A 14,635-nucleotide genomic window follows, 5' to 3' on the forward strand; every position below is an offset into this window, starting at 1 on the left:
GATGGGAAATACATTTCTCCTCATACTTCTCATGCAAAACACTTGCAGATTCTGTTTCTCCAATGTGCACACCTATTGATACAACATGGAAGCGACCTTCTGACTCTTGGTCTACATCACTGACAAGGCCAAGGGGACTAAACCATGAAAAGCACCCAACGGAGGGATTTGCAAAGGGCTCAGTCTCCTGACCCTTTTAAAGTATCCCCTTCTTTTTAGGGGATAAATGGACATTTTTAGAATTGTCTTGCTTACACAGCACCTAAACAAAAGGCAAACCTGCGCTGAGCTCAATGAAATCCTTGAGATTTAACTGACCGTCCCATTTTACAAGTGTGTGGTGCTGATGCCCTTCTAAGCTGCCGTGACCCCTAGCCCACTGTGCTGCACGGAGCCAGAGTCTCTAATGCAATGCTCCAAGGAAACACAGAATCACGGTGAAGATGCAGGGCTCTCGCCTTGCTGAGGAGCTCCCTGGGCTCCTAGAGTGAGCCCTCTCTTTGGTCTGTGAGGTCTGGGCTGCCTGCGAGATCTGTGTGTCCAGGGCTTTTGATCTGGACACTGCCCAGAGGATGTCTTGACAAGGGCTCAGGCCCTGCGTTGCTGGGATGAGGGGCAGAAAACAAAAGAGCTGTTTTGGCAGGAGACACGGGCAGGGAATCCAGAAGGCCTGGGGGAGGATTTGGGCAGCTGAGGGGGGCTTAGGTTTAAACTGAGAGGCGGATTACTGGGCTGATGTGAACGGTGGGATGTGGAAACAGACGCAGACAAGTGATCCATCTGCAAAACCCAGCTGGGGGTGTGCTTTGTGGTTCCTGTCCTCAGTGGGAAGAGACGGAAAGTTCAGGGCAGACAGCCCGGGACTGCCAGAACTGATGCACTGAAGAGACTGGGCCAGGAGCGTGTTCTTTAAATGCAGCTCTTCCATTTTGGTTTTGGGAGACAGTCACCTTAGAAGAGCTGTCAAGTGTATCCCCTACTCTGTCTGATCATGGACCTTTGTCACTAGGCTCAGCCAACACTGCCCTCAAACTGTGCTGCTCAGATACGGCAGGTGTCATTAATACCCACGAGGGTATACCCATCAGGCCCGCCACTGACATTTTAGAGAACGCCAATCAGAAGAACCAGAGCAATTCCAGAATGGAACCAAAATCAGGTGCTCACCTACAGGTCACAGTCTCTCAAGCTACCCTCCATGTCTCTCTCTGGGCCAAAGGAATTAGTTCCATAGGGTTGGGTCCAGGAGGCTCTCAGTCTGCTCTAGTTTGCTCTTAAAATCAACATCACAGGAGGAAAAGTGGCAGGGTGGCAGCTTAAAGATACCTGGGCAGATGGGGCAGCAGCTGCCTTCCACGTTGATGGGCTCGACGCAGGGCAGCGGCGGGCAGCTGACGGTGGAGCACAGGGTCTGGCCCTGCAGGCAGTAGCAGTGTGTGCAGCTGTCGATGTCCCAGCGCTCCTCGTCCGCGTAGGCCTTCCCGCTGAAGTGGCATACCACCTTCTTTGGGATTGTGTCCTCTAGGGAAAAAAGAGGACACATGGTGGAGTCACTCCATGTGACAAGCACAACTTTTCAACAGAGTTGAGACGTAAAGGGGGATAGCACTGCGCAATCACGGCATGCTCTGGGATGCCCAGCACTGGGTGAAAGTTCTGCTTCCCCAGTCCCCTGGTTCAGCAGACTCGTCGGAACACTCATCTTGTGGCCTGGACCTGCTCAAGGGCCATCAAGGCTGACACAGGGTGGTAATTACAGCAACCAGCCAGGAAACGTACTCGCTGGCCAAGAGTCATTGGACTGTCATCGCAAAATACACAAACTCAATCACTGTTATGGCTGTTGAACACGCCAGGTGAAAAAACTAAAACACAAATAGGTAAGGAGACGTGTTCAGAGGTTTTGTTCCATGTGGAAAGAGATTAAAAAGTCCAGCTCAGTATCCTTATAGAAACAACTTCCATCGTTACTCTCTGTAACGAGATGATGCAGGCGAGGGGAAGGAATGACGATGGCCTCTCCAGGGAGCCGGCAGGTTTCCTGTGCTCTCCCACAGGGAACTCGGACGGAGATAACCATTTCCTTCATTTTACAGGAATGCTGGATGCATTTCCCTCTCATCAACCAGGACATTCCTACTTCAAAAACAACCTTATTTCAATCTATTATTTCCAGCAAAGTACGGTCTGTGAAAACAATACATTTTTTAAGAGTCAGTTTTTGTATATAAGAATTTACACAAAATTGGCTCAGTCGTGTCTAACTCTTTGCAGCGCCATCGACTGTAGCCCGCCAGGCTCCTCTGTCCACGGGAACTCTCCAGGCAAGAATACTGGAGTGGGTTGCCATGCCCTCCTCCAGAGGATCTTCCCAACCCAGGGACTGAACCCAGGTCTCCAGATTCTTGACCATCTGAGCCATGACCATCTTGACCATCCGAGGCTGATGTAAGAATTTACAGTGTAACACACTCTGCTCTTTTTCCTCTGTCCTTCCCGGCTGTCCTTGTATCCTCCTTCCCTCAACCTTCTCCTTGAAAGTTCCTTTCTCTTTAACTCAACACCTTCTCCTGATTTATCTGAACTTATTTCTAGTGGTCACATTCCCTCCAGAACTCAGAGTGAGGCCCAATGACCAGCAAAGCAGAGATGGGGTCAATCAATGGAGAGACACAGGATGGGGTGGGGCAGCCCCTCCCTGTCACTGGCCAGGCTGATAATGGGACGACTTTTACTAACCTGGGGAAATTCTATGCTCAGCTTCTACTGGCAGCTCCACTTACCACTGCATGCATGCTAGGTCACTTCAGTCAGGTGACCCTATGGACTGTAGTCCTACACGCTCCTCAGTCAATGGGATTCTCCAGGCAAGAATACTAGAGTGGGCTGCCATATCCTCCTCCAGGGGATCTTCCTGACCCAGGGATCAAACCTGCGTCTCTTATATCTCCTGCATTGGCAGGCAGGTTCTTACCACTAGCACCACCTGGAAAGCCCACTCACCACTGGTCACTGGTTAATGAAAAACTATAAAAGCATCTGGAAGGAAAGTTCCTTAGGAAAGAAGTGGGGTGGGGAGCTCAGTTTCTCCCTGGAAGGCACGTAGGAAGGTCTGGCCAGAGCAGTGTTCGCTGCCCAGGCCCAAAGGACAGAACTCACAATGCCTGAGGGGCAAGGAGGGACATTTCTGTGCAAGGTTCCAGGCCTACACCCTCTGCAGTCAAGTGTTCCTGGGAGGCTGGAATCGCTCCTTGAACAGCCAGCAGGAAGCTTCCCATGGAGCTCTTCCAGAGAAGGATCACAGGCAGAAATATGTCTTTGGAATCCATACTCTCTTCTTACCAATCACTCAAGCATATGCCCCTGATAGATGGCACCAATAATGTCTCATGACTCTGATATTTTGTGTTGCCAAAGACGGAAGTTTCGGTCCATAATGGAGTGTTATAAGTAATCGTGGAAATGAATCTGTCAAGTATTTAAATGCATAATATCTCTGCTTCCCAATGCTTTTTCACTATTTCTGTAATTACTGTTGCTTGAGGTTCAGTAAGGGAGACAGTTAAGTTCCAGTTGTAAAAATTCCACAGCAATAAGAGAAGAGACTTTGTATGATTTCAATATCTTTAGAACATGAAATTTTTGTACCTTTGTTTTAATCCCTGGATATATATCCCAGTATCTCTAGTTTACAGTCTGTGCGAACTTGAATTTGTATCCTGCTGTTGTGTGAAAAAAAGAAGTTCTAGTTGTAAGCAGAAAATTTTTAATATCTCTTTAAAAATGCATTTCATTATATCTGGGAATACTCCATAGAAAGGGCTCTGGTGCATGGACCAGTAAGCTTAAAAATTCACTTGGAGGCTTTCATATTAAACTCATCTCAGAAGTTTTCACTAATCTGAAATCCTTAGAGGAGGTGATTTTGTTAAGATACCCAAAATGTACACAGTGAATGGCTGAGCAGAATCACTTAATGAACTTAATTCAAGTAATACACTGACCTCGAGCCAACTCTTGATTGAGGACATTAAATTTGCCATCAAATCTATAGAGTCTATTATGCAGAGGACTCTTTATGAAAGGAAGCATTCCTTCATAAAGCAATATTACTGATTACATTTTCCATACACCTTGCAACAGCTTACATGATGGACTAATATCACTGCATAAAATTGGAGTAATGCATTACAGTGCAAGGACCTCTGAGGACAAGGTTACAATGCTCACCTCATCTCGTCCATCACTTTATCTACTTTGTGTTTTTCCTCCTAGAGGTATTCTGCCAGTTCTTTTCTTAGAGAAGAGGCAGAAGACAATGAGATAGAACCACAGAGAGGATGAGGAGTCATTTTAATAAAAGAAGTTCATCTCAAGGGCAAGCACTGGTCTGCATTTTCTTAAGATCGAGGCAAAAACACCCATCGCATCTTAAGACATTTAATTAACTAATGCTAATACAAGTCAGGTTAAAATTATCTATAATATTAAGATATTAAAATAGTGGTTGTATGTTAAACATTATAAAGACATGCATTGATTTATTCTACAAACATTTATCATCAATGGGAAAAAAGGGAGGACCTGGACTCCGACCCAGAGGACTGAGCAAAAGTGGGGGAGAAAGGCTACGGAGACTGGGACTCCTCACCAGGTACCACGCAGCAGCCACTGTTTCGTGAATTCAATGCGGAGCTGGACAACAAAACTCAGAGGGCAGAGCAACTAACTCTGCTGGGGGAACTGGGAGAGGCTTTGCCCAGGATCTGATGTTTTAGTTTTATTTTGAGAGATAAGTAGAAGATGAAGAAGCTGGAAAGAAGGGTACTGAAAGCAGACAGTGGTGTGCCCAACAGCCTGCCCCACTAGAAGGACAGTGGGAGGTGTCAGGGCTGCAGGCAGGACGGCTGGAGATGAGGTGGGGGTCAGACCGTAAAGGGCCATGAAGAACGATGCAGACTTAGATCCTTCCTGCAGTGCAGGGGAGGGGCCTTAATCAGTTTTCTCTTCAAGAAGAGAACCCTGGAATATGACAGTTGCTGCTGCTGCTAAGTCGCTTCAGTCGTGTCCGACTCTGTCCGACCCCACAGATGGCAGCCCACCAGGCTCCGCCGTCCCTGGGATTCTCCAGGCAAGAACACTGGAGTGGGTTGTCATTTCCTTCTCCAATGCATGAAAGTGAAAAGTGAAAGTGAAGTTGCTCAGTCGTGTCCAACTCTTTGCGACCCTATGGACTGCAGCCTACCAGGGTCCTCCGTCCATGGGATTTTCCAGGCAAGAGTACTGGAGTGGGGTGCCATTGCCTTCTCTGGGAATATGACAGTATGGAAGCCTAAATGGGATTAGGAAGATGGGAACACTGTTGATAGGGATGTGCTATGGGCCTGGAGTAATGTGGTGATGGAGATGGTGATGTGGTATGGAGATGGTGATGTGGTGATGGGAATGGAGAGGCAAGGTGAGGTTTAGAATTATTTCTGAGAAACAGTGGTCAGGATATGGATGGTGGGGGGACAGAGGCATGAAGGACGACTCTGTTTCCTGAATGGGAGGTGATGCAGAAGTAATTCCAATGTATGAGTCACTTTCCTGCTTTAAGAAATAAACAGCTGGTGAGCCTATCAAGGACCTGGTCAAGGCTTATCAAACCAGATATTCTAGTGGGTCAATCAGCGGTGCAGTGGTTGACCTTCAAACTCTTTGCTTTTCTGTATGAATGCAACCATGAGGCTGCCTCTAGGGCAGAACTGATTCGGGCTCAACAAGTAAAAGTGGTGCTGACAAATGCCATCTGGTCAAGGCTATGGTTTTTCCAGCAGTCGTGTATGGATGTGAGAGTTGGACTGTGAAGAAACCTGAGCGCCGAAGAATTGATGCTTTTGAACTGTGGTGTTGGAGAAGACCCTTGAGAGTCCTTTGGACTGCAAGGAGATCAAATCAGTCAATCCTAAAGAAAATCAGTCCTGAATAGTTGTTGGAAGGACTAATGCTGAAGCTGAAGCTCCAATATTTTGGCCACCTGATGCAAAGGGCTGACTTATCTGCAAAGATCCTGATGCTGGGAAAGACTGAAGGCAGGAGGAGAAGGTGACAACAGAGGATGAGATGGTTGGATGGCATCACTGACTCGATGGACATGAGTTTGAACAAGTTCCTGGAGTTGGTGATGGACAGGGAAGCCTGGCGTGCTGCAGTCCACGGGGTCACAGAGTCAGACATGACTAAGCGACTGAACTGACGTGAAGTAAAAGGGGACACGTTTTAGTCTCCAGTAGTGAAGATGTGGGGTAACAGGCAAAGCTGGCAGTATCCCTCATGTATCTTTGCAAATCTTAAACTTCCTTGATCAAATAATTCTATTTTCAGTCCGCTGTCCCAAGAAATAATCAGAAAAGACCTCAAATAGGTTGTTTACATAGATGTCCATCACAATATTATTTATAATAGCAAGAAATTAGGGGGGGAAAAAAACCCTGTGTCCAACAACTTGGGACTACTGAAATGACTCATGGTACAATCATATATGAAAGAATACTGTGCAGCTATTAAAATGCATCATGTGTAGTATAAGCTCAATCACATAAAGAGAAAAATTTAGAATTGTCTAGAAAGAAATGAAAATGTTAATAGTAAGTAACTGTTAGAACCAAGGGTGAATTTTTCTTTTCTTTTTTTTTTTTTCCTGCAATGATTATGAGTTACTCTTGATAAAAGCAAAAATATTAAATTATCTCCAACAGACACGTCCATGCGTTACCCACCTGCCCCTCATCCCCAACACTGCCCTCCCCACCAGCCCCGACACACACATATACACAGACACACACACACTGAAGGAAAGCGCTTAGTCTAAGCCTGCTTCTAAAGAATATGGTCACGCGTGTGGCGCTTTCTGAAGGCTGCTGACCCACTCTGAGGAATTTCAATGGACTGCAAGCAAAGAAATGAAACCGTGGAAGACAGGCCAGAGATCAAATGCTGAGCTGCAGCATAACTTGGTGTTTCTGTAACTACTCAATCAGGAACTTACTGTATGATATCACTGTCCCAAAGAGTATTCATAAAATGATAAAAGAAGGAGAGAAACTACTCTGGCTCTCTTAGAAGGCAACAGGTTGAACGAAGAACTCTTACTACATATTAGATGAAACTAAACTTTCTCATTTGATTTTGTTACAAAAATAAGTCTGTTTCCAAATTCAAGGAAGATGAAGAGTTCACAGAAGCAAAGCGATGACAATGGAACAGTGAAAGCCATTAACTGGGCACTGACATGCTGAGGCTGCAGCAGGCCCCACGTTCAGGTGCTAAGGCAGAGTCAGGTGGAGCCCCAAGAGCTTCAGGGGCCGTGATGAAGCTCTTCCCCTCCAGGGAGGGAGCTGACTACCATGGGCCCAATATCCAGTTGCTTCTACCAGTTTATTTCTATTCCATTCAAGTTCTCAGCACATTGTCTTGGAAACATCTCACCTTCAACTTCAGTTCATTTTCAACAGAATTAACTTTGACTTGAGGTCAGGGAGCTCTCTTATTAGGTTCAAACAATGGGTGTAGGTGAGGGGTGGTAGAGCTGGTTAGCAGATGCCAGTCAACTGCTGGTGGAAAGCAGGAGCTGAGAGTACATCTCTCACTGGGGCTTCCCAGGGGGTGTAGTGGTAAAGAATCCACCTGCCAATGCAGGAGACCCTGGCTCAATCCCTGGGTTGGGAAAATCCCCTAGAGAAGGAAATGGCAACCCACTCCAATACTTTTGCCTGGAAAATTCCATGGACAGAGAAGCTGGTGGGTGAGTCCATGGAGTCAGAGAGTAGGACACAATGGAGCGACTGAGCTTGCCCACACGGATCCAAAAGAGATCTTTTAAAGGGACCTGACTACAGGAATGAGATGTCTCAAGGTTTGCCCAGAAGTCTAAAACCAGTGTTTGGGCTTGTGTGCAGAATCAGCTGGGCCACACAGCAAGATCTAAGATCCATATGCCCAGCACTCTCACAGCTGATCTCCTTACAGACTGCAAGTCCAAGGATGCAAATGGCAGAGACGAGAGAGAGGGTTTCGAAAGAAGGATTTAGGGCCAAGCACTGAAGAAGAGAACTGCTGAGCATGTGTGGTACCCAGGCGCCGCGCTCAAGATCCCCTAACGTTCAGCAAAAGGAAGGAGTCCAGTAACCAAGCGGCAGGCAGTGGAGCCTGAATCTACTCCTGCCTCCACCTGACTGCGAAGCAAGCCACTTTCTCTGCCCTGCCTACATGCATGCTCAGTCGTGTCCAACTCTGTGACTCCATGGACTGTAGCCACCAGGCTCCTCTGATCATGAGGTTTTCCAGGCAAGAAGGCTGGCGTGGGTTGCCATTTCTTCCTCCAAGGGATCTTCCCAACCCAGGGGTTGAACCCACGTTTCCTGGGTCTCCAGCACTGGCAGGCAGTTTCTTTACCACTGAGCCACCTGGGAGCTCTACCTAACAGCTCCCTCTCTTACCCTCCCAGGAACACACAGAGCCCTCTTCCTGTGGTCTTGACTATGCCTGGTCCTCTCTGGAACAGTGGGCGGCTTTTGGGCTCTCCAGCTTTTTCAGGTAGAGGTCAAGCTGAATCCAATGTGCTGACCCGGGGTGAGCCATGGTTAGCAGCGGACAGTTTACATCAGGGCTGGCTGGCTTGAGGATGCGGACTTCAGTCCAGGACAAGCCCCATTTTCTCTTTTCGAAAGAAAAATGTTCCCCCTGATGCTTGCAGGGGGTGGTTTTCTGTGATATCCTCAAATCTGATCAGTTTGAGTACAAAATCAATATATTTCATAACAGTACAGTTTGTTTCTTCAAACATGGGAACGCATGTAAGAATTAAAGATTTTAAAATTAAAAAAATAAAAAACTAAAAAAACAAAGCTGCACTTAAGATGTGGGTTGGTCACCACTCTGGGGAATTTTCATGTGAAATAAATGAGGACTCCTGTTTTGAAAAAAGCCTTGACTAATTTTTTCCAGGGTGGCTGCTATGTGGCCCAGATTAGACTAGACTAGATTTTAGTTAATTAGATTTCGGTTAATGAGGCTTTATAGAAACATCTTTTCTTTAGACCAAATTTCATCTGAAAAGCCAATGATCTAAACAGAGAAGGCATGTTGTGATTTTCAGTTTCACTGATGGATCCCGGTGCTATTTCTTTTTTTTTTAAATTGAAGTATAGCTGATTTACAGTGTTGTGTCAACCTGAGCTGTACAGCAAAGTGACTGAGTTTTACATAAACACACGTTCATTTTTAAAAATATTTTTTTCCATTATGATTTATCCCAGGAGATTGGACTTAATTCCCTGTGTTATACAGTAGAAGCTTGCTGTTTATCCATTCTAAATGTAATAGTCTGCACCTACAACCGCAAATTCTAGTCCAACACCACCCCCCCCCCGCCCAGCCCCCCCAGTACCTGCCCTCTTGGGAACCACAGGTCTGATCTCTATGCCCGTGAGTCTGTTTCACAGATAGGTTCATTCGTGTCATAGTTTAGATACTACATGAAAGTAATATCATATGGATTTGTCTTTCTCTGCTGACTTCACTTAGTGTGATAATCTCCAGGTCCCTGCATGTTGCTGCAAATGCCCCTGTTTCTCACACGCTCACTTCTTTTCTTGGATGGATCACGTCCTCCCACGGCACCTTTGGGTCAATTTGAGAAAAGCTCTGTCAAAAAAGTTTAGAAATGACTTGATTTACAGGGAGATATGGTGGCTAATTTACCTGATTTGAGGTTATAAATAAAGTCATTGTAGATTTTGGGGGAAAACAACATAGCCTAATTGAAAGTTCACATAAAAGCATTTAAAATTTTAAGATTGAAGAGGGATATAGAAAGAGAGACATGGGACCTATCCAACTGAAAGCATCTGAATGGCTTATATTTGGTTGTCGAGTGGGCTGTGCCATTTCATTCTGTTATATTCATCACTCCAGAGAGTTGCTTCTGCTGACAGTGACATTAGGTTTACTCTTCCATGCCTAATAATAATCATAACCTCCACTGATTGACCGCCTACTCTGTCCTGGGCACGGTGCTAACCAAGCTGTTTGTTTTTCGTTTGGTTGGTTGTGCTGCAAGGCTTGTGGGGATCCTAGTTTCCTAATTCACTAGGAACTGAACCCAGGCCCTCGGCAGTGAGAGTAGAGAGTCCTAACCACTGGACCACCAGGGAATTCCCTAATGGAGCCTTTTTTACGAGTCAATTTCACATGCTTTCCACAACCCAATGGAACAGGGTATATCTGAATTCCACAGAAAACTGAGGCACAGAAAAAATAAGTAACTTGTGCAGAACGCATGGCTAGGAAGTGGCAGGGCCAGAAGGGGAACCACACGCACCTCCATAGCTGCACACCACCTGCCTGCCGTGTCCCCAGGGGGATAACCCTCAGGGGGGGCATGTTCCTCGGCAGGGATGTGGGCCACACAAACAAAAGTGGCTACTGCTCGCGACTCTGGAGAATGGGCATGTGCTTCTTGCCCCAATGTCTGATGAGGCTGGAGGTCTTTAGAACACTTCCCTGACGGCTCAGCGGGTAAAGAATTCGCCTGCAATGCAGGAGACATAGGTTCGATACCTAGATTGGGAAACGCCCCTGGAGGAGGAAATACTGGAAATGGCAACCTATTCCAGTATTCTTCTCTGGAAAATCCCATGGACAAAGGAGTCTGGCAGGCTACAGTCCATGGGGTCACAAAGAGTTGACTGAACATGCGCATATGTCTTTGCCTTCAAAGGTAGATTACCCTTCAACCGACTGTATCAGACATGGCATAGTCCTGACAAGACTGGAGATACAGTGGCTACTGAGGACTCGTGGTTCTTCTCAGGATAATTCCTATTTAACACTCCTCTCTCTCTCAAGGAAGACGATTAGAGAAGAACGGTTCAAGGAAAAAGTGAGGTATGACACTAATATAATAAGGCTTATTTTTAAAACAAACACATTACGAGCTATACACCCAAACAAACGTGATGCCCTTCTAAAATAGTCATTGTTAAGGGCTACAAATATACTCCAGCACTACTGCGCTCGCTCCATATGGCTTTGGAATTTCTCTTCTGCAAGGACATCCAGAGTCAAATTTTGAAACAAGCAAGGAAGACTGTTACTATTTTATGGCCACTCCTTGGCTGAGGTCAGCTTTGGTATTTGGTTCCTCAGGTCTGGGCCTCTATCTTATCCACCAGATTGGTTTGAAATGACTTTTAGCCTCTATCGGAAAGAAAGGTCCCTTCCTGCTAAAGGATGGAGGGTTATTCTGCATCAGTATCAGCATTGTGAGTCGCAGGCTGGGTGTTTAACTCATGGAGCGATCAGACATACATCTTATATTTTTGGATTCAAACAGAAGCAACATTATCTTGCATTCTGTCTGACTACAATAAAAAATATGTGATCTCTTTCAGTAATAGAGTTTTGAAAATTCAGTGTGGTTTTTCTTTTTTCCCCCTTTTTCTTGATTCTGGTTATATGAAAAGAGAGGAGGAAGTGATGAGATTTTGAAATGTGAACTCCTTTTGAAGTGACCTCTCCCATTGACTGAACCTTGCTATTTCACTTCTTTTTAAGATAAGAAAAAAGGCTTACCAGGCCATTAAAAGTTGGATTTTGCTTCTCCTCTTGAGCTATTTTACTAATTACACCATAAAACTAATTAACAGCTGGGGAGAAACCTAGACACTAAAATCTGGACCTTTTCCTCCTCTCTAAAAGGCCAATTTAGTCTCTCAGGAGCCACTGGCGCAGCATCAGGGCTGCTCTGAATCCGACCACGGTGAGAAGAAAGGGGTTTCAGACTCCCTGCCGCCTTTCCTCTGGCAAAGGCTATAAGAAGTAAAATCTGCTAGAAACTGTATGGCAGCTGGACTTTTCCATTTCTGCCAGGAGATAACTTTCCTACATAGGTGGTTCAGGTTCTAAATCTGGTTGTGGTAGGTCATGAAGTCAAGAGTCTCAGTGTGGGAGTAACTTCCTGGGAGGAAGTTGGGCGGCTTTAGAAATGGCATCAGTTCTTTCAAATCTCCAGCATACTATTTAGAGACCTGAAAAGTAATTTGCTCTGGGATCCTAGTGGCCAAGAAGCTAAATGCAGCTCTCGCTCCTGGAGCAAGTCCCATCAGAAGCACCCCGCCCAGCAGTGCACTGGGTGCTCCCCACGCCTCACTGTGGAGGGCACCATTCTAGACACTGGGGACGGGGGCATGGCGGGAGGCGGGGAGCGGGGCATTTCTGCCCTGCGGGAGATTCCTGGATCCCAGGGATCTTAGCAGCTTTATGTGACTTCAGGTCCAAACACATGTGCCAAATGACTTGGAAAAAACTATGCCAACTCCAGGCCCTGCTAATAATAACACACTTCAAAGTGACTTCTTAAGATTAAGGTTTGAGGAATTTAAAGAAAACTTTAGTGCAATCATTTAGGCAGGTGGAGAAAGGTACTTGTTACACTGTGGGCAACGTAAGACGAGAAGTGAGAGTGGAAAAGTCGGCAGGCATTTCCACAGAGACGGCCGAGTTAGGGAAGCACGGAGGAGGCAGAGACTGCTGGCTACCTTTCACAAAGCACTGAGAACCTGCTATGACCTTACATTTCAATTTCTCTTAGCTGACAGGACACTGTGATCCCTGCCCTGTGATATACTCTGCATTTTTATATCCCAAGCTGGGCACACACTACGACAGAGAATCAATGGAATGCGGGTGCCTCCTGTTGGAGAAACTAGCTTTACTTTTTTTTAATCCTTTTACATAAAGTGGAGATAAACAGAAATCATAATGAAAAAGGAATCTGAGCAAATGAGCAGGTCCCTAAGAAGTGGAGAGATTTGTAGGCACAGAAGATGAAGACTGGTTTTGAACATGCTGGTCTGCTGGAGCTCCAAAGACTGACAAGGAACACAGAAGCGGAACTCAATGAAATCTTACTAAAAGCAGGTGCAAGTAGCCGCGACAATTTCAGTGAAGCAGAGATCTAACACAGTTACTCCATCAGCAAGCGATAAAGCTTTTGGCTAAAAATGCAAAAATAAAACTTACTGATTAATCTCAAAAACTGAGTACTTTAGTTTACAACTTTTAGCTTCTAACAAAGTACTTGCTCTTAATTCACTTACATAGAAATAAAAAACTGAGACACCTGGTCACAGTACTGCCATGTAGGCTGCCTCGTATCTCCATATACTGTGTTTTTTGGTTGTTTTTTTTTTGGCGGGGGAGGGGTGCAGAGAAGGGTTATGGCAAGGGGAATGGTAGCTTGTACTCAAAGCTCCCGATCTCTATAATGTCTTCACTGCTGGAAAGGCAGATCTGCTCCTGGTTTTAAGACTTTTCCTGAAAGGCCCATTTCTGCTTTTATTCTGTTTTTTGGGATGGGAGTCCAGGTCTCTTTATAAAGGCCAAAAGAGCCTTTCAGGTTTCTTGAACATATTGGAAAGAATAGGTGCTGACATAGGGTTCCAAGTTAACAGAGAAATTATAAACTTTCCTGAGTTCCTACCAAACTGATAAACGCAGCGATCTCTGATTCCTGCTGCATGCAAAGAAGAGGGACTTTCTCAGCGATAGAACTTATTCATCCTTGTATAAGCATGTTATCGGTTGATTAAACACTTCCTGGATAGAAATTCAGTGAAACATTCCATTTCGAACTTCAAAGAGTATAAAGATTGACTCTTCTCTAGATTAAGAAAACTCTGAAGTAGAAGCCAGTGGGCTTCCCAGGGTGGCCAGTTTCTGCACCAGAGGAGTTTCTGTACTTACAGGAGGTGCTTCATCCCATTAGAGCCCGAGCTTGGTCAGTCTGCAGACAGACTTCAGGTCTGACTGCATTTTGTCACTGAAATGTAATCCTGTTAAAGGGGGTCCTCCCCCCTCATTAGAGGGTGCACAATCAGGGCTGGCCCCCTGGGCAGAAATCAGAGGCAAAAGCACCTGCTAGTATTCTGCAAGCACCAGTGCCAGTCTCCCTTCCATGCAAGAGACATCTTTAAAATAAGAACACAGAGCAGAAGCTCAGATAAAGACATGCCACTCAGAAGTTTCCCCCAAGTTAACCAGAACAACTTGAAATTCTATTTACACAGCCAGGGGCCTGGAAAGGATACAGAAGTGAGAGGGGAAAGCTGCCTATGGGATAAGCAAGATGAGATGCTTCCTAGGGTGGAGGGCACGATCTAAACAAACTGAAATCAAACCCTGTTTATTTTTGTCACGACAACTTTAGACCAGTTCCAAAGTTAGTATAGTGCATGACAACCGAATGTTATCCGTCTTACACCCTCCAAACAATACACAGAAAAGCATCCTGCTTTCCTTTTGCTCAAATCACTCGGCACTGTCTGTGACCACTGGGGTTGCAAAGCAGGGGCCCCAGGGAGCCAGAGCTCTGAGGAACATGCAGGAAGCACTTGGGTGCCTCCCCTGATAGTAAACACCACATCCTTTGCTTCCAGGAATCACAGTGGATCCTGTACAATGAGTCCCATGGACTCCTCAAACGGGACTAGCCTCTCAGTGCAAACAGAAAAATAAAGGAGCTCCCTCTCTCTTCTGTGTGATGTCCAGAGGCATGGAAGGAAAGTGAAGCTCTGAGGCCTGGGGGCCAGGC

The 14,635-nt window shown here is 45.8% G+C and overlaps 1 protein-coding gene across 4 annotated transcripts in view; it reads right to left on the minus strand.

Annotated features, from left to right (window-relative positions):
- CRIM1 (cysteine rich transmembrane BMP regulator 1) overlaps positions 1–14,635 on the minus strand; it is a 210,045-nt gene that overhangs the window by 11,648 nt on the left and 183,762 nt on the right. For all 4 annotated transcript variants that reach the window (XM_060412267.1, XM_060412266.1, XM_027966933.3 and 1 more), the window contains one exon: positions 1,327–1,521. In XM_060412267.1, the coding sequence (XP_060268250.1) occupies positions 1,327–1,521 (195 nt within the window). The remainder of the gene's footprint in view (positions 1–1,326; positions 1,522–14,635) is intronic.

The sequence above is a fragment of the Ovis aries genome, chromosome 3 (genome assembly GCF_016772045.2).
Source record: "Ovis aries strain OAR_USU_Benz2616 breed Rambouillet chromosome 3, ARS-UI_Ramb_v3.0, whole genome shotgun sequence".
Lineage (NCBI taxonomy): Eukaryota > Metazoa > Chordata > Mammalia > Artiodactyla > Bovidae > Ovis > Ovis aries.